The sequence below is a fragment of the Gadus chalcogrammus genome, chromosome 11 (assembly GCF_026213295.1).
Source record: "Gadus chalcogrammus isolate NIFS_2021 chromosome 11, NIFS_Gcha_1.0, whole genome shotgun sequence".
NCBI lineage: Eukaryota > Metazoa > Chordata > Actinopteri > Gadiformes > Gadidae > Gadus > Gadus chalcogrammus.
Genome location: NC_079422.1, coordinates 12579371 through 12600387, shown reverse-complemented (window position 1 = coordinate 12600387; position 21017 = coordinate 12579371). Strand labels below are relative to the sequence as shown.

The 21017-nt window shown below is 46.2% G+C and overlaps 1 protein-coding gene across 1 annotated transcript; it reads left to right on the top strand.

Annotated features, from left to right (window-relative positions):
• The first annotated feature begins 1356 nt into the window (after positions 1-1356).
• rsu1 (Ras suppressor protein 1) lies at positions 1357-20732 on the top strand. Its single transcript, XM_056601639.1, has 9 exons — positions 1357-1490; positions 1726-1837; positions 2409-2459; positions 5406-5526; positions 7839-7957; positions 8348-8430; positions 8867-8981; positions 12015-12147; positions 20717-20732. Coding segments are annotated over exons 2-9 (732 nt in total). The 5' UTR covers positions 1357-1490; positions 1726-1728; the 3' UTR covers positions 20718-20732.
• Positions 20733-21017: the final 285 nt, after the last annotated feature.

Sequence of the window (21017 nt, the reverse complement as noted above, 5' to 3'; positions counted from 1 at the left end):
CTGGACTGGACTGCACTGGGGGAAGGTGGGTGTTGTGTCAGGACAGCGGAGGAGGTGTGGCACCTCCTGCCATCTTATGCATACCTCCTATATGTTACGGTGGCTATTGGAGCCCATACGGAGACGCTGAAGAAGAGGGTCCAGAAAGAGTGGGAGAAGGACAACAGCAAGGCTCAGAGGCCACGCCAGTGCATTCTACTGCTGCTTCTGCAGGAGCTAGAGGAGGCAAGGGAACATGTGTTGTCCACAGAGGGTAAGTAAGGGAAGTGTGAGTGTGTGTGAGAGAGAGAGAGAGAGAGAGAGAGAGAGAGAGAGAGAGAGAGAGAGAGAGAGAGAGAGAGAGAGAGAGAGAGAGAGAGAGAGAGAGAGAGAGAGAGAGTTGAAAGACACATTATTATACTATATTTTTATGTATAATTCACTTTAATTAATCTGTGTTTATCTTTTTTTTATTTTCTTTATACGTGCGACAGAATATCCTTGTATTGGCAAATCCTTCCATGTCCAGTTGACTGTTAAAATTGTGTTTTGTTTGCCTCATGGCATTTTTGTTAATAACTGTCCCCTGATGCCAGCATGTGGTCTCCATAACAAAGGATAAACAAGAAAGATAATGTGATGTGGAAAGTTCGATTTTCTGGCCCCCTTACAGAGTAATAACGTTTGTGAGTTGTCCCTCATCAAATGATTAAAAATTAGCTGGAATGATCTTGACCTCCATATCAGCACAGTTAAATATCAGAAGCCTTCCGTTTGAAGTAAAATAAATTAATTTAAATCAGCTTTCATTCATTTTTAGTTCTGGAAAATATTTGTCAGCACAGCTACTTCTTGTGGTCTATGGCAAAAGATGAGCGCTTTATTCATAATCTGTGTGCAAATATGAAATGTAAATTAGAACACTTATAAAGACGTGTGTACGGTCAAATACATCCAAAATAACTTTAGGACTACTACAGCAAAGTTACTATGCCTTCATTATTATACATAAATCATCATCCAATCATTATTAGCATACGGTTGCTGGCTGCAGTAAATACCTAGGCCTGGCTATAAATATTTTTGGAAATGTTATTTATATTTTTATAAAATAGATATAATATAATTAAATATGAATATAAAACGATTAATTGAAATCCAAGCAGAAATGTAAACGTTCTATGCCGTTTTATGCATAAAACTGCAGCTCCCTCGTTTACTTTTATTAGTTTACCGGCCAGCATCGGCCTCCCCAATATGGCGGCGAAGTTTACGTACCACAAAATTGGTCAATGCGGCGCCTGTACATGTCTATGAGGCAGACCTGTTGGGGGGGATCCCTCCAGGAAGTGCCCTTTTATGGAATTCAGAGAATTTCATAGCCTGCAGATCTACTTCCGGTTGGGCGTGCCTACGTATTGGAGTCCTCTGTTTAGGAAATAAAATACTATTATTACTCTACTATTTGGTAACATCAGAAACCAAAAGCACTTCCCACTACATTTGAAACGGTAAGCCGTGTCGTTGACACGAATGATAATAACAACCTCTGAAAGCTCGCTTTAAGGAAGTACGGTTAAGGATGCAACACATTTATGTTATCCTGAACATAACTTCCTAAGGGCGCTTTCTCATAACACACTCTCTTTCTGGTGTAAATTACTCACATGTAACGCAATAGTGCGCCATTGCTTCTTGGCTTTAAATAACACTTATATTTCACTCATTGTTCGCCGATTATCCCAGAAAATGTCTAAATCGCTGAAGAAGATAGTGGAGGAGAGTCGGGATAAGAACCTTCCCGAGGTGGATATGTGTGACAGAGGGATTTCTAACATGCTGGACGTCCCATCACTGTGTAAGTTTTCATTTCACCGCCATATCACCGGCGATTTTTTATTGTCAATGTGCTGTTCTTTATGAAGAAAAAGTTAGAACAAGGGCTTGAGAAATAATGGGTACTCCGTGGCTCACTTTGTCGGGGCAACAGTCGATGACGTCTGCTCTGGCATGCCCTGCTAACTGCATACTGCTATTCCCTATTTAGGTATTTGTGTATTTAACTATAAACAGTATTATAGAGTCAGTGCATTTCCTGCTTCTTCAATTACAGCTCTATCTTTGATTGGACGATTACGTTTTTAATGAGATAGTATTTGACGTCTAATTATCTTTAATGAATGTATAATGTTAGTAAAATCATGCCTCGAAGAATTTCATGAGAAAAAATGTGCCCAGTAAATAATTTCAGATACATGTTTCAAAACATGCTCCAGAAAATACAATACTTTTGTAATAACTGTACGTTTACATTAGAGTAATTCCATGGTATTACATGGTACCTTTTAAACAGTGTACACCAGGTACCATACCCTAATCGATCTTTGAAGGGCTGTGCCTAATGTGTGTTCTGTTTTTTTTTTTTATAGTCACCTTGTCCAACATCACTCAACTCGTTCTCAGCCACAACAAGATTACAGGTAGGTTCATCTAGCACTGTTTAGTAGCATTGTATTTATTAAGAGTAATAAGCAGTTGGCTCAAGCCGTGTTCTTCTTTTTACACTACAGAATTGTGATAAACGATACAGACGTTTAAAATAGTAATATGTGTGCTTCCGTTTCATACCACTAGAGTGCAGTACAGATTATTCGAGACAGTAAACTATCTTTGAGCTATGTTGGAATGTTGGAAAGGAATTCTCGGATATAAATATCATTAAAAAATCCCATAAAATACAAAATAGTTATCACCTGGTCTTAACAAATGCACCAAGACACTCAAGTTTGAAAAGATCCAATACCAACTTTCATGTCAGGCGCAGAGTAGACAGACATCGACCTGTTTAGCCTGCAGGCTACTATTCCCTAATCCAGCTGTGACACTCACACAGATGAAGCCACGATGAGATTACACACATTATTGTCTCTCGTTATTGGTGCTATTTATATCCCAGATCAAGAAGCACCTTGGATAAGCCAATTGGCAGTGATACGGATCACCTTGCGTACACGGTTACCCCGCCCCCCGGGATGCGATGGCTCAGATGCAGCAGATCTAGTCGAACTCAAACATCTCAGCCTTTATTGGTCCATTTATTCATGATTGCTGCATGTTTATTTTAAGGAGGTATCGGGCCAGTTCGCCTTTTGCATTTGTTTAATTAAAGGAGATGAGGGAAGTGAACTATAAAGCCGTGTTCGGCTTTTGAACTTTTGAAAGGTACTCAGGAATTACAGTGACATTTAGAAAGTCTTTCATTAAGAGCTGGGCGAGGGGGGGGGGGGCGAGGGAGAGGGGAGAGAGAAGGTTGAAGCTCCCATGTTGTCGCTGCTCCTCTCTGGCCCATTACCGGCCATCCCGCAGACCGTCAGTACCAGGCAGTGGACAGACACGCACAGGCCAAATGTCACATGCCATATGTCAGCAGGCCTTTGCTACCCTTTCACGGGGGGTTCTCTCTCTCTCTCTCTCTCTCTCTCTCTCTCTCTCTCTCTCTCTCTCTCTCTCTCTCTCTCTCTCTCTCTCTCTCTCTCTCCTCTCTCTCTCTCTCTCTCTCTCTCTCTCTCTCTCTCTCTCTCTCTCTCTCTCTCTCTCTCTCTCTCTCTCTCTCTCTCTCTCAGTGCCTTTTGCACCCACACATTCCGGGTCAGAGACAAGGATAACTAGATAGCCTAGCTTGTATGGAAATCGATACAGCGTATTGTGAGGAGGGACGCATAAATTCATGGTTGTGTTGACCTCTCCACGACACACACACGCACACAGTGACTCCATCCGTCCACCATTGATTGTGGCCCATTCACAGGTCCTCAGAGAGGCACTGGGAGGGACGGCGCTAGGGTTGTGGTGTCCGTGTTTGTGTTGTTTGGTGGTGGGGGTCATCTGAACAGAATTGATTTCTGACATCCGAGGTAAAATGCCAGCACCCTTCTGGATGCAGAGGTCTGTCCTCAGGCCATTGACCATGGAGAGAGTGAGGGGGGAAGAAATTAAGAAGGGGGGTGGGACAGGCAGGAAGTAGACAGTTTAAAACTGAATATTCTTTCTTTGTCGTTTTTTCCATTGTTAATTTTGCTATCGCTAAAACAGGGATTCATACTCATAATATTTTTTTCCACTTTCAGTGGCGAAATGTTCATTTCAATCTGACTGACACAATGCTCATGAGGCTCCATATAGGATGCATTTGACACATTTACAATGGCTGTCAAGCCTATTCCTTATTGTAAAGCCTATTATGGCTACATAATGACGCAAACTCAAGTACATTTGTCAGATTTGGTTCCTTTGAGGCCAGCCTTACGCTACTGGGAACACATTGAAATCAGGAGCGCTTCTGAGTCACCTATAGCACTGGAGTTTGGGGCGGATGTAATCATACAACAACAGCTTAAAAAAAAGCAACAGCAAAGTTTTTTCAACTACACAAATAATGGTTATACCAATAACACACACACACACACACACACACACACACACACACACACACACACACACACACGCACGCACGCACGCACGCACGCACGCACGCACGCACACACTGCGTGATAAGAGGAGCCATCCTGAGCGGACATCAGTATGCTGTGGGCCTTGCCTCAATGCTCATCATCCTCCCTGCAACATTCACATCAGGGTCCCCCTTCCCCCGCAAACATACACACACACACACACACACACACACACACACACACACACACACACACACACACACACTCTTCTCACATCACCCTCTAGACGCCTCACCCTCCCATTGATCCGCCTCCTAATCTGATAGAATTTCCCCCACACCCCCTTCTCGCCCATCCTTTTCTCTCTGTTATCGGTCCCATCAATATCTCCACCGCCGCCCTCTCTCCTGACAAGAGAGTGTTCGAGGGTTTTTTGGAGGGAGGGGGGGGGGGGGGGGTTCAAAAACAGGAGTGGTATAATAATGAATGAATAATGGATGGGCGGATGGAAGGTGAGACGAAGAACCAAAGCGATGGTCAGGGCACAGCTGATCAGGGAGACCACCCCCCCCTCTTCCACTAATTGAGCCATCAAAGGCAATACTCCCCCCTCCCCTGGGCTAATGATGATGTGCTCGTTAAGGAGGTGTGTGTGTGTGTGTGTGTGTGTGTGTGTGTGTGTGTGTGTGTGTGTGTGTGTGTGTGTGTGTGTGTGTGTGTGTGTGTGTGTGTGTGTGTGTGTGTGTGTGTGTGTGTGTGTGTGTGTGTGTGTATGTGACCTGCTAATAAGAAGCTGGACAACTGCGAACTGTGATTTTGTGTGTGTGTGTGCAGTGAGAGGAGAGGCCCATGATGAGGCAGTGCATGTCTAAGGATATGTGTTCACAAGTATGCAGCCAAACACATACGTCAATTCACGTTCTAACCTTTGCTCCCTTTGCATCCTTCCCTTTCTCGCACCTTCTGCACCCCCAGCGGTGCCAGCCAACATCTCGGATCTGAAGAACCTGGAGGTGCTCAACATGTTCAACAACCAGATTGAGGAGCTGCCCACCCAGATCAGCAGCCTACAGAAGCTCAAGCATCTCAACCTGGGGTGAGGATGTGTACCAAACACCCTTTTTTACATTGCCGGAAAATACCTGTTTGTGCCTGAATCTGTTTGCCTGTGTGTGGGTGTGTGTGTCCGTGCACGGGTATCCTGTGTTTTGGTCTGTGCATGTATTCCTTGTGTGTGTGTGTGTGTGTGTGTGTGTGTGTGTGTGTGTGTGTGTGTGTGTGTGTGTGTGTGTGTGTGTGTGTGTGTGTGTGTGTGTGTGTGTGTGTGTGTGTGTGTGTGTGTGTATCTGTCTCTGTGTCCGTGTCCGTGTTTGTGTCCGTGCGCAGTTGTGCGTGTCTCAATGTGCGTGTGTGTCAATACGTGTGTGTCCACATGCAAGTCCGCACTCTGCGAGAGGAACATTTTAAAAAGTCTTGTCAATTCAGCTGTGCTTGCACAGAGGTCAAGGACAGCTCTTTGCCACTTTACAGTATCATAGGGTATAGCACTGTTTATGCTTGAGTCTGATTGTGTGTCCATTCACGCATGGATGCTTCACTCTGTCTCCTTCCTGTTCTCAGTCGTGGTTGTGGTTTAAACAGCGCTTCCTGGGTCGGGCCCAGATTGTCAGCTGGCTGTGTTGTTCACCTGATGCACTCTCTTATCCGTGGGGGACTGTTATCAACGGCCCTTCATTGGACCGTCGATAACAGCCCCCCCCTCCCCCCCTGCTTGCTATGGAATATTATTAAAGGGCATCTGGATTCTAGACTAACTCTGTAAATGTTTGCCCATCTCAAGGTAGGTAGGTAATCGTATGTTTTTCTCTCACCCAAAATCCATATTGTTTATACAAAGTAAAACACAAACAATTAAATATTGATGCGAGCATGCGGCAATGCAGTATATGATTACTCACAACCGGCATATCACAGGCGTTTCAACATGAGTGGATGAGCTAATTAGGGCGATGGCTCCTTATGTCAAATGAACACGAATTTTAGTAGAGGCAAGGAAATTGTGTTCACATGTGTTCTTGAGGGAAGGACACAGGACAGCTGAATGAGAGTCTTCTTAAAAAAAGTGGATGCACAAAATTCGGACATTGAAAGAAAAAATATTTCAACAGTGTACTATACCTGATAAATGTAAGCAAAAGCGGTCCAGCCTGTAGATATTACAAATCTTTCTTCCAAGGCAATATATTTGCGTACCATCTTTGTGTATGTTAAAAAAAAAGGGACACGGCTGTGAGAAATGCACCGTTGGTTTTGTTTGAACTGCATGGTATGGGCTGCCTCAAAGATCTTTTCCCGGGCCCCGCAGTTAGAGTTGGCGACATGAGCTTCCTCTCTGCGGGCTCCTGGTTAAATGACTTATCGTCTGAACCCTCTCCTCCCTCCCCCTGTGAGCACTTAGGCTAGCCAACACCGGCCCTTCATCCATCTACCTCCCCCCCCCCCCCCCCCCCCCCTTCCCTCAACGACCAAGGTGGTCCTCCGGCCTCACAACAGCAGTGACTACTTGTGTTTCGTTTGAGATTCGTACACTCGAGATCCGTCCAGTAACACTGGTTGTTGGAAACACAGCCGGTGTTAGAACCCGTGTGTGTGTGTGTGTGTGTGTGTGTGTGTGTGTGTGTGTGTGTGTGTGTGTGTGTGTGTGTGTGTGTGTGTGTGTGTGTGTGTGTGTGTGTGTGTGTGTGTGTGTGTGTGTGTGTGTGGGGATGGTTGCATGTGCATGTGTTCGCTCAGATCGATGGCCCAACATACAATAATAAGCAATTATAAAAGAACATGCGGACATGCTATAGGCACACCGTCAATGTCAAGTGGGATTAGGGCGCCGACGTTGTCATTTAGTTGATCCACACACAGCCGCTGGCTGTCGTTACAAAACAGGCTTCATTATAGGATACTCTAAGCCCCGCGCTGGTATTCAACACCGCCGCCATGGTAGGGCGTTCATTCTCCTTCTGCACATTCAACAAGCCCGTGGAACATGATCGCGTTTGTCCCCTTCAACCTGCCAATTAAACACACACACACACACACACACACACACACACACACACACACACTATGTATAATAACCGTTGCCCAATCAATTATCAATTTGCCTCTGTTTGTCCAACCTCTTTTCTAAGGCTGCGTTTATTTCCGCAGCTGATATTCTCCAAGGACGGACGAAGAAATGAACAACCTTTTAGTTTAGAACAAATGTAGTGTCACACTTCTAATAATAATAGCTGGTGTGTGTGTGTGTGTGTGTGTGTGTGTGTGTGTGTGTGTGTGTGTGTGTGTGTGTGTGTGTGTGTGTGTGTGTGTGTGTGTGTGTGTGTGTGTGTGTGTGTGTGTGTGTGTCCTCAGCATGAACCGTCTGAGTGGGCTGCCGAGGGGCTTCGGTTCCCTTCCTGCCCTGGAGGTGTTGGACCTCACCTACAATAACCTGAACGAGAACTCCCTGCCTGGGAACTTCTTCTACCTCAGTGAGCACACACACACACACACACACACACACACACACACACACAGACACACAGACACACACACACACACACACACACTTAATGAATTGATTAAATATAGTATCATATATTTGTGCCCAAAAAGTTGCTAGGTAATACGGCTGTATTACATAGTTATCAAACATGCATACTTCGCCGTTAATAAGACGTATTTTATTCAATTACATTGATCTATTGTTACCTGTTCCTCATAGCCCTGTAGCACATCTACTATATGCGCGGAAGTAGGATATCCTCACACAAGCGTGATTAAAAACAAGAATATGACTATCAAGAAGAGCGTAGCACATATGAGATGGGAGAGGGGTCCTGAATGTGTTGTGTGTGTGTGTGTGTGTGTGTGTGTCTCAGCCACTCTCCGTGCGCTCTATCTCAGCGACAACGACTTTGAAGCGCTGCCCCCGGATATCAGCAAGCTGAGCAAGCTCCAGATTGTGAGTAAAGCAAACGAAAACGCGTTGCTGTCGCGTCTCTCCGTCCCTCGTCTCTATGTCTTCCTCAGGCTCCATAGGGCTCGTACATCACAATGCCATTGTTTTTTTGTAATTGATGCTCCAATACTTGGCGAAAATAAATAAATACATTTGTAGAACTGTAAAATCCATAATAAACGTAACCTAGGCCCCATAAGGACAAATGAGACATATTGCAATGGGTGCTGTTATTCTGTGGTTTTATTGTCTTCATGTGCGATACATTTCTTTCCCCAAATTCAGCTTTTCTTGTCTCTGGCCCTATCTAACTTGATCCCTCTCCCTCTCTCTCTCTATCTCTCTCTGTCTCTCTCACTCTCTCTCGGTCTTCCTCTCCCCGTCTTCCTCTCTCTCTCTCTCTCTCTGTGTCTTTCTGTCTGTGTCTCTCTCCCCCTAGTTGAGTCTCAGAGATAACGATCTGATCTCGCTGCCCAAGGAGATCGGGGACCTGGCCCAGCTCAAGGAGCTCCACATCCAGGGCAACAGGCTCACAGTGCTGCCCCCGGAGCTCGGTACTCAGCCCACACCTGCACACCTGGACCCTTACATATACACCTGTACACAGCACTGAACACACACCTGGAACCCTACGTATACACATGTACACGGCACTGAACACAGTACCGAGCACACACCTGGACACTTATACACCTGTACACAGCACTGAACGCAGTACCGAGCACACACCTGGATACTAATACACCTGTACACATCACTGAACACACAGCTGGAACCTTATACACCTGTGCAATGCACTGAACACACAGCTGCAATGGTACTGCTGCCACAGAGTGATATGCTGTCATTTCGGTCCGGTCAGGTGGTGTTTCTTGCAGCACGTACACCAAACCTTGGTTTATAACTTGTTTAAGAGGAAAGTTGATGTAGTAGGTTACATGCTTTTGCCGTTTCTGGGCGTTTTGGGTTAAACATTATGGCTGTACGTACCCCCCCAAAATCTGATGGTGGGTGTGTCTTGTGCAGGATATTGGACGACAAGAAAGCCCCGCCCCTAAATCAAAAAAGCCCCACCCCTAAATGATTGATGATGTCCGTAGATTATCTTAAACACAGTGTTTGGTTTTACTTTAAAGCCTTTCGTTGGATGTTGCTATGGATGACGTGTTTCCTCAGACACTGCAGAGGCAAACTTTTGGAGTTCAATTAGTGCGGCACTTAAATACATGACATCATGCAATACAATACACATGACAGGGCTTCTGAGAGAAAACGCAACAAAATTACAATGAAATTTAATTGATGAAATACCAGAATGTGATCCACTCTCTAGTGTTGCTATAGTCTGCCAAAACGAATCACTAACTCCCAAATAAGTCCCATTTTACCCAGCCTTTTAATCAGCCAACTCCGTCATCTGGAGATTTGAGTCATGGGGGAATGACGAACGTTGAGATGTGGAACTCGCATGACTTTTTTGTAGTTTGCAGACAGAGGCTGAAAGAGAGAGAGAGAGGGAAAAGGCAGAGAGAGGGAGAGAAACTGAGAGCCCCAGACTGAACACTTTACAGAGCCCCACTCACCCCTTCACAGAGGGCACCAGGGATCCCAGCGCACACTTGACAGCCTGCTCACTCTCTTACTCTCTCCACACACACACACACACACACACACACACACACACACACACACACACACACACACACACACACACACACACACACACACACACACACACACACTCTGTTGATGGCAAAAAGTATAGAAAAAGTGATTCCAGTGAATCTGTAAGCTGACTGCCACTCAGTCAACTGCTTCTGTCTGTCTGTCACCCTCCATGTCGCTCTATCTGTCGTTCTGCTTTCTTTCTTTCTGCTCGTAGCGAATGTCTTTATGTCACTTTGTCTGTCATGCTGTCTGTCTGCCTGTCGCTACGTATCTTTTAATCATTTCCCCCTGTCTCCAATCGGGGTCCGTCAGGCCATAGGCATATTGACTGAAACTAGCCGGCTGGCTATTTGTGCCTTTTTGTTTAGTGCATGGATAAAAGAGATATTGAACAGAGGAAAAAATGCAAAAATGCAAAGAATAAGCAGAGCACAGTGAGGGGAGGGGGGGTTAAATGATAGAGAGAGAGAGAGAGAGAGAGAGAGAGAGAGAGAGACAGAGAGAGAGACAGACAGAGAGAGAGAGAGAGAGAGACAGAGAGAGAGAGGCTTATTAGAATCCACACTGTCACGGATCCATAAGCCCTTTGCTCCGCTCCAGCCTTGTTAGAAAGAGAGCAAGAGACAACAGCCCAGAGAGAGAGAGAGGGAAAGGGTTGCTGGGAGAAGGGAGGAGTAAAGGGAAAAGTGAAGGAGACACGCACGCAGGCACGCCAAGCACACACACAAAAACAGATGCTTGGCACACCCACAGGCGCATAAACACGCACCCACACACACACACATATGCGTGGACACATTCACAGGCGCACACACACACATGCTCACAAACACAAAAAGGCACACAAATGCGCGCACACATTCAAACACTTGCTCACACACATTTTGAAGGAGAGATCTGCAACTGCAAAAGAGGATTTGTTAAACAAGCGAAGGAAATGTTGTTTTTTGACAGGTGGGCTCTTGGCATTAGCTTGGTGTTGTTCAGACACTAGTATACAAACCAGGGTCTGGTTGGACCAGTACTACACCAAGTGGCTGAGATAAATGTTAGAAGAGGGATACAACTTTAATTAAAAGATTATCTGAATAAGAACAGGTCACAAGATGCATCAGTAGCTGTCTGTGTAAGTGTCACAATTCTCAAGAGGAGCAAGAACCGAGATCCAAATTAGAACGGTGCTTCATAACGGTTTATTAGCCCATCAATAATTGTGTGTGTGTGTGTGTGTGTGTGTGTGTGTGTGTGTGTGTGTGTGTGTGTGTGTGTGTGTGTGTGTGTGTGTGTGTGTGTGTGTGTGTGTGTGTGTGTGTGTGTGTGTGTGTGTGTTTGGCATGATATCGGTGTGTCAGCCATGTAAGGTCGATTGGGGTGGCGGGGGTATTCTTGTTCTAACACTTGGCCCGTCTAAAACTTTATCTTGAGCCCCCCCCTCCCCCCCGCCTACTGCATGACAAGCCATGCTCTGTTAGGCTAATAAGAGGCTAGTTAATTAGCCCCAAGGTGCCTAGCATCAATTGCAGCAGCGCTTTGACCTGCGAAGCCTGACATGGGGGGGCCTGATGACCACATGGGGTGCTCTCACTCTATCGCTCTGCCTCCCTCCTCATCTCCCCTACACCCCCCCCCCCCCTCCCCCCAGCCCTATCGCTAACCTTTTCATCTCAAATACACACACAGGCCCACACACACACACACACACACATCTAACCCTGTGACTTTTCTTAGTCTCACTTCTTCTGAATGTTTGGTGAGGTGTAAAAACATCCCTTCCCAGTTCCACCCTCATGCTCCTTGCTCCTTTCATGCAGTCCATCTACACAGCACCACTTTCTTTTAGTTTCTGTCCTTGTGACTCCTGTAGAGACTCTTTGACTGTAGCTATCTGTACTAACACTCTTCCCCCCCCCTCCCTCCAGGCAACCTGGATCTGACCGGCCCCAAGCAGGTCTTCAAGGCCGATCACAACCCCTGGGTCACCCCCATCGCCGACCAGTTCCAGCTGGGCATCTCGCATGTCTTCGAGTATGTCCGCTCCGAGACCTACAAGTAGTAAGTAAAGAATCCCCCCCTCCTTTGGTTCACTGGCCTTAAAGGTGCACGGTGTCGAATATTTAGACGCAAATAGCGGAACGGACTCGGCGGAAATGGAATCTAATATTCATTAGTACGTTTCTAGTAGGGTATAATTCCAGGGAAATAAGAATTGTTGTGTTTTTTGTTACCTTAGAATGAGCCCTTTCGATCTATAAAGGGTAGAAACATGGTGGTGCAATCTGGCAGTGCGACATGGCGTTGCCATGTTGCACCGCCATGTTTCTACAGTAGAGATCAGACACTTTTTGTGTGATAGTGTGTAAAGTAGTGCAGCCAATGGCAATTTGTGTATCTAAAGTTCCATAATTTGTAATTATTATATTGACTTGGATATTGAAAAAAATAAATCGGAACAAGCAATACCGTTCAACAAAAAATACTTTTATTCGTAAACTATGAGCTATAGTTAATCCAGACCTCAGACTAAATACAATACATATATCTGTCACGGAACGACTCGACACTTGGCTACTCGATGCTGTTGTCGACGATGACATCATTGGAAGTGTCTGATGGTACACAATACAGGCCATTCCAGGCCTCATAGTCATTGGAAAGGTATTGCTGAGGGGGATTTCGTTGCTTGTAATCTGCAACCTCACTGCTAGCTGCTCCTACATTTTACACGGTGGACCTTTATCTTCCTGATGTGCATGAAGTGAAGGGAATGAAAACTCATACAAGACCTCCTGCAAGTGTAATCTCGGGCGGTTTCACCGTTGAACGAGACCTACTGTCTACGAAGAGATGATTTCACTATGAACCAGAATAGTGCTTCCTAGCCCTTTTCAAAAGGGGATATTAGCGGGCCTGACACACAAACCCAGTTTAATCTTCAGTGAGGTTGTTTAACCATAAGGAGTGCCACAATTAGGTTGAACAATTACGCAATGATAAGGGTCTTCACATCATAAAATATATTACCTTTTATAATTAGGTTATCGTTAAAATTAATTGTGCCTCTCTGACTAAAGAGGACAGAATTTTAACATAAGTAATTTAGGAGTGCAGTTTTGTAATCCTCCCCAGCTTCTTTGTAAAAGAACAATGTAGCAATGTCCTTTGTTAAACGCCACCTAAGGGGCTGCCACACTCCACCTAGGGGACTTAGGTGGAGTCTGGGGACACGGGACGCAGGGGGGGGATTTTGAATCCGGTTTGTTGTTAAGTTTGTAGGTAACGATACACGGCCTGATGCTCCATGCTGGCATGCAAGAGATCTCACCCTGTGTGTGTGTGTGTGTGTGTGTGTGTGTGTGTGTGGTGTGTGTGTGTGTGTGTGTGTGTGTGTGTGTGTGTGTGTGTGTGTGTGTGTGTGTGTGTGTGTGTGTGTGTGTGTGTGTGTGTGTGTGTGTGTGGTGATAGGTGGTTCAACTTGTGCACACTGATAACCCAATGTGCAACAGGTGTACAGCCCCACCAAGCCCCAGAGTCCAATCACACTCAGCCAGGTGTGGCTGCCTAAATCATCCAGCCATCATCCACAAACACAACCCCACAAACAACCTTATGTCTCATGTTTCATCTAATATCTGCACCGCTGGAGGTGTGATGGCGGCACAGGAGGGGAACGCCAGCAGGGGTCTGTTGTACTTTAATGACGGAGCGCTGCTATCGCCCCGGCTTGTCTTTTGAGGAACGAACGTAAATCCGTCTTTTCCCCCGAAAAGGGTTTCACCCTGCCACTGAGCTCCAAAAAGGCACACTCTGGAACTGATCCGCTGTGTGTGTGTGTGTGTGTGTGTGTGTGTGTGTGTGTGTGTGTGTGTGTGTGTGTGTGTGTGTGTGTGTGTGTGTGTGTGTGTGTGTGTGTGTGTGTGTGTGTGGTGTGTGTGTGTGTGAGCGCGTGTGCGCGCATATGCGTGCATCGGAGAAGAACATGTCTCAACGTTATTGCCGATTGCGTACAAGCCCGTCTCAGGAGTGATTCTGTCTCTTCCCCTACCCCAGCCCCCCCCCCCTCCCTACCCCACCCTCCTTCTCCTCAAGCCTTCGGAAATTTATGCTTGCCGCTTCCTCATCCCGACCGAGCCGGTCGAAGCCGCTCCCTGCAGGGCACCGTTTCACACCGTTTGTGTCTGTCTCGGTTCACGTTTATAGCTGCCATTCTTTAGTTCCTTTTTTTGTTTTTTTTCCCCCCCATACACTTAATTGCCTTTACAGGCGCTCGTTCTGCAGAAGCCTCCTCTCTCGTTCGTAATAACCATATTGTTGCATGGAAGCGCCACCGCGCGCCAGCCCCCCCCGAAACTCACACTGCGGTCTGCAGACTCCCCGGGGAGGTGGAGGTTGGCAGTTGAACACCGCCCAGGAGAAGGTGGTGGACGACGTGAAGGGAGGTCTTGGAGGAGGCAGCTCTCTTACAAGCTCTGAGTCTCTCCTTCACTGCACACATTCGTTTTACACATTGTAAAAACGGATAGTTCTGTTCCGCCATTCTGATTGGCTCAAAGCCGATGCTCTACAAAACTGCCTGTGGCTGCATGACAATTCATTTTTAGTCTTAATGCGATGCCAATCTGAAAGTATGCTAGCCTATGTTGCTTGGCAACCACCTTGCTCTTTTTTGGAACTATATTGCTTGGTGGAAGAATCATGACTTGATTTCAATAAATGTGTACATTTTGTGAAATCGATAACAGCCCCTACCTGTTCTAAAATAACTTTAAACCACCAATTGATGATCACAATTCCATAATGCCGTAGTTATTATTCATTGCACGTGACAGTGCACGGTGATCCAACGGATATGTGACATCCATTCAGTACGTGTTAATATGCAAACGTCGGCCCCTCCCGTCGCCCTGTACCTCGACGAAGACAGCGCCGCTATGAGCAGCCATCGATCTTTAGATTTCCGAAAGCCGATCCGTCATCGTCATATCTGCCTCTTCAGCAGCTGTCCAGGTGCGATGATGAAGAGCGCGGCGTGCGACTCGATACGGCGGCCCCCAGCCCGGTCACTTGAGGCTGCCAATAGAAGGCCGGCGTCTCTCTCCGTGATGAATCACTCCCGGGCGCTCCGCCGTGCGCCCCCCCTGAGGGCGGCCCCCTGAGCGCGGCCGCTCCCGGCACACGCACGACGACACAAACCCTTATCCTAGTCAGGGTCTTTTTTTTTTTTCGGTTCTCCCGCTGTCAGCTCCGGACGCAACGTCTGGGGCCTTGGATGCCTTGGGCCCCCCCCCCCCCCCCCACGGGCTAGCCCCCGGGTTCGCTTCTGTCTCTCGTGTCAAACCTTGAGTCGGATAATCCATCCCCCCCCCCCCCCGCCCCCACGATCATTACTTCAAGTAACACCAGCTCTCAAACTCATGCTGTCTGAGAGCTTGCCAAATTATTTTCTGAGCAAGTTAATAGATCATGTTAGGAACTTCTCTTGGCTTGATCAATTGGGGTTTTATATAAATATCTAACATTTCAGGCAAAATATTAAATGCTCGTCTAATATGTCTATATATATGAAAATAAAGTCTATAATATGTTAGTCTACTCTTAAAGCCCTTTGGAAAACTTTGTGTACTTTGTTAGATTCTCCTTTAATGAAGGTATTCGAGTTGCTTGCTTGCTTGTGTGTGTGTGTGAAAGGAAAGAAATGAGTGAAGATTAAGTGTGACATAGTGATGTGTGCGTGTCAGCGTGTGTGTGAATGTGTGTGTGTGTGTGCGCTTTTGGCAGGGTCTGTCATCAGACAGGTGATAACAGATTCGTCCGACGGAGATCCTCCTCTGTGGCGTCACAGCTTTTGTTCTCACCTGACTAAATGTCCTTCACCTCTCTCACACTCCCTCTCCCTCTCTGTGCAGACGCCGCTCACACACACCAGTGGCAGACAAAGCCCATCTGGCTCACCAACGTCTGCCTGCACCCTAATGGGTGCTTCATTTATGAGCTTGATCTCGACGAAGGCTGTGTGATGCAATACTGTGCGTGATGGGCGAATGATAACAACGTATCTAGCAGACCCGACAGCATCCAACAGCATAGTGTTGTTTTGATCGACTGTTTTGATACCCATTTAGCAAATTTGGAAAGACATTCCAAGTTTCAGTCAAGAAATATATTTTTGTGTCGGGGTTATGAATGCATAATATATCTGGTAAGCAAAGCAGGCACCTTATGATCAGACCTTCACACAGAAATCTATCTCTGATCTGATCGTCCATACAGGCAGTTCCTGTACATTAGGATAACCTGCGGATGATGAACAAACTTATTCTGTGTGTGTGTGTGTGTGTGTGTGTGTGTGTGTGTGTGTGTGTGTGTGTGTGTGTGTGTGTGTGTGTGTGTGTGTGTGTGTGTGTGTGTGTGTGTGTGTGTGTGTGTGTGTGTGTGCGTATTTTTATTTCCCATGCATATTTCATTGGGCACTTGTTTTACTGACAGAGGAATCGGCGTGCTGGTGTTACTGACAACAAGCCAAACCTGTCTGCTCAGCCACGTAGACTGTGCACATTAACATGCGTTCAGGCCCACGCCCCCACCCCCCACCCCCCACTCTTCCGCCACGTTACATTATCTTTTATTCATTGCTTCCTCTGTGGAATGTTGTGATCTTCTCTGTCTTTCCATCCGTCTGCTTCTTCTTCTTATCTCTCGTAACCATCCTATCTTTGATATGACTCCCTGGTCGCACCCCAGGTTAAAAGCCCCTTAAAGGGACAATTTCGAAGAGCCCATAAAGATTTGCATGTGACGCAAGCTATGTCAGTTAAGTCACTGTCTATCGTTGAATGCTTTAACACAATGAGGGAGCCTATGGCCCACTGATGAAAGCCCTTGCATCTGCAGCAGTATGTATGTTCAAAACTAGGCTACTTTCCCGCCATGCATTCAAATCACAAGCGTGATGTATAATAAGCTGTGTATCTCAGATGTCATTATAACGACTGCTTGATGAGGCACCCGTGAGATTGCACTTCAACTCCAAAGTAGTAGGAACAATGCAAAGGTGGTTGAAAAAAACAACCTTCTTCAATTCTTATCGCCATTAACACCACAGCGAGATGTAATTCCCCCTCATTATGTGTACAATTACACTCCTCCCTCTAAGAGATGGAACCGCCTGGAATCGGCCCCTTGAACAGTGTTTAGGGACAGACTCTCTTATTGAGCTGATAATAGATGGAGCTCACACACACACACACACACACACACACACACACACACACACACACACACACACACACACAACACACACACACACACACACACACACACACACACACCACACACCACACTGTCAGGGAGCAGAGGCGCGCTGCCCTCTGTAGCTATTGGGTTTTTTCTCTCGACTTCCAACCACTGCATCATTAACAGCCAATTAGTGGTGGGAGCGTGTGTGCATGCGTGGGTCCCTCCTCAGCCCGGCAACGCTGCACTATTCCCCCCAGGCACCGAGTCGCTTATAAGCGGGATTTTTAAAGGCAGAATAATTGGCAAGCATCGTTACAATACAGATACTGCCACAATATGTATCGGTATCGGAGGAATGTCCCGCAGTAAAAAAAACATCTGATGCCGGTAAAGCCACAACACAAATAATTTTTCTAAAACAAGAGACGTGTTTTGTGGCTGGGAATTAAAAACCTTTCGTGCCAGACAGAAGTATAAAGTGCTTTACAGGGGAAAGCCCTTTCCAGGGAAACAGGTTTTAAAACATAAACTCATCCTCTCACATCTGAGAGGTTGAACTAAAGATATTCTGCAATAAGTAAGTAGAAGACGCTCAACAAAAAGGGTGTTAGAGAAGGTTTGGGACAGACCGATCCATGTGATGCTCCTCGGTGCCTCTGGGATACTGCATTGATCTGCTACGGTTAGGGTTGGTCCTCTTCCCTTTAACGTGGGAAGATAATGTAGGTAAATGTGTGTGGGCCTGAGAGTGACAGTGTCAAGAGCAGCAGGAAGAGAGGTGGAGAGGAAGACCACTTGTTGCTGCTTGGGTTCCACGTAGTACAGCGGGCTGCTGAAGCAGGTCTATAGCATCAGTCTTTGAAAGGCTTTAAAAGCTCTCGCTCTCTCTCTCTCTGGATCATGGTAGAGTGACTGCTGCTTGGTCAGGTTTAATCAACACATACACATAGCCCTACCTGGGATGTTCAATGATGCATTAAAAGTGTGTTGGGGGTGTCCTGCCCCACTGCCCTCTTCATTCAGTCACTGTCTACTAGGTTAAGGGTGTGTGTGGGGCTAAAGAATGGCCCCTGCTGGGCCGTCTTAATCCACAATGGGACAATTTTCACCAGCAATAAAAGTAACCTTTCGTAATATTAAATTTATTGGGAAAGAAAAAGAAAATCCCGTTCTATTCCTTTACCGTGGGAGCCGAGTATAAGAAGCTTCGACATGGGAGCTGGTTGAATGTGTGTGCGGGTAACACAGAGCACACGTTTGATTGCAGCAGCCCATCGTTCCTCGTTATTGGGCTCAGGTGGGCAGACAGGGCTCCGTCCCACACACACAACAACACACACACACCACGCATGCACCCGCAAAGCGCACACATCACACACACATCGGCGAGACTGGTCGAAGGAGACCCCTACACCCTATCCATCACCAGCTCATTAGCCAATACAACAGCAATCTCCCTGCCTGCTCTCTCTCTCTCACTGGTTTCTGTTTGTGTTACTTCCTCCATCGCACTTTTTGTTAGTTAACTTTGCCCAATCCTTTCACAACAATTGTCATTCCTGTCCTTTTTCCTTCTTTCCCTTCCAATTATTTTCCCCTGAGCCTTGCATTCCTTCCAGCTACCTTAATGTATACGTTTTAACCTTTTTAATTCAATAGCTTTTCCCCCTTTACTTTTTTGTTCTTACCCCTCATTTATGTTTGCCCTCCTCTTTCTTGCATCTCTCTCTCTCTCTCTCTCTCTCTCTCTCTCTCCTCTCCTCTCTCTCCTCTCTTCCTCTCTCCTCCTCTCTCTCTCTGCTCTCTCGATCTCTCTCTCTCTCTCTCTCCTCTCTCTCTCTCTCTCTCTCCCTCATCCTCTCTCCACTCTCTGCTCTCTGAAGTTTCCCTGTGCTGTTTACCGTGGCACAGGGTTTGTAACTCAAACCTTAAGTGCTGCTTACGACAAAACCATATCAACTCATAAATGGCAAAAGCAATGGATATAAGATACAGAATATATATTTATATATAAATACACTTGAAGCACCGTGTTGTTTGGTCGAGCCATGGCACAAGTGCTGGCCGCATCTTCTGTTTGCCATTGGTCGAGAGCCGTGCTCGTTTGTAACACATGTTAATTATTGTACTTATTTCATGATCTACGCTCTGCTCCAGTCCCACTGCCCCCACTGCTCTCGCTCTCCCTCCGGGTCAGCACACGCATAGATCTCATACACACTTATTATTCCATATATCTATGTGGTTTCTGGAGCATTTTCTGCGCCACGTTTTATAGCAGCCTACTAATTGGCCTGCAGTTCCAGTGAAAACACAAAGCTGGTATCAGATCAATGGCCTATGACATCCGGGCATCATTTATCAAGGAGGTCCAACAAGGACTGAACGCGCGCACACACTCACAAACACAGACACACACAGGCCCTGTCAACTTAAAATGCAACACAAACGTGCAAAAAACGCGGCAAAAGGGGTGAAACGATAACACACACGCACACACACTTGCAAATGGACACACTTGCAAATAACACACTGCAAACAGTGAGCAAGCTTTGCTTTGATTAATTAAGCCGTGTGGAATAGGAGAGTTCCGTAAAGACAAGTCAGGAATCTGAAACCATTAACCGCCTCCTCTTCACCTCCCCCTTCCAAAATCCATTGGTTGATCGGCGTCTATACCGCTAAAGACACTTGCATAGAGACAAAACTTGTATAGTAATTGCTGTTTATTATGATACTACTTTAGAATCTAAGTTAGTAACTTTATTGTGTGTGTATGTGTTTGTGTGAGTACTTGCTACACTCTGTGTGTATGGCGATGTGTACTGGGTACACACTTCGGGATGATTAGCCTAATTTTTAGTGAGATTTATATATATAAATATATATATCTATATATAATATATATATATATATTCCATGGCCTCGGAATATGTCTGGCAGAGGTCTGAAACACGATATTGATCCATTCATCTTCATAAACCCTGTATATACTGCTGTACGTTGATGGGCAGGTACACAGTGTACCTGCCCATCAACGTACAGCAGTACAGTATATAACGGCTACCTGCTCTGCGCTTTGTGAATGGGTCTGAAAGCATGAGGGAAGAACGTTTTTGCCCTGATCATGTGAAGGGGGCTTTAGCCTTACGCAGTGTATGGATTGAATTGTGGGAGAATCTCTTGTTGCAACATGTACATCTATTTTAACACCATCTGATCACGAGAATGCTAGTGTGATTAAGAATCAGGCCTGGGTGGTTAGGGAACGGCATTGATAAGCGTGTGGTGTGCTGTCTTGGCACACAAAACACATAAGACCAAAACAGTTGCTTTTATCCTCATCTATCGTTAGGTGTGTGGTCCTCACCTTTACCAAATTTGAAAGATGGTCTAGTGTGTGCCAGGCGTGAGGTTGAGAGGGGGGTGCAGAGTGGATATCCTCTGTTCCCCCTGGGCTCTGGCATCTCCAGTGTACAGCAGACTGTGACGGAGGCCGGGAGGAAGAGGAGAGGACAGCTGGTACGCGGGGGCACAAAGAAAAAAGCGGACATAGGAGAGTCGAGAGGACTCGGCCAAAAGACCCATGGGAACGTCAGACTTCTCTATCTCTCTCTCTCCTCTTTATAAAAAAAAAAGGGTTTGGGATATGAATCACGGAGCCCCATGAGGAAGTTCCATCACAGACA

Bases quoted from the DNA above. Each gene is read 5' to 3' on its own strand.
- rsu1 (XM_056601639.1), top strand. From the start codon at position 1,729: ATGTCTAAATCGCTGAAGAAGATAGTGGAGGAGAGTCGGGATAAGAAC. The intron at 5,527-7,838 runs GTGAGGATGTGT...GTGTGTCCTCAG, and splicing joins CTCAAGCATCTCAACCTGGG to CATGAACCGTCTGAGTGGGC. The intron at 7,958-8,347 runs GTGAGCACACAC...TGTGTGTCTCAG, and splicing joins TGGGAACTTCTTCTACCTCA to CCACTCTCCGTGCGCTCTAT.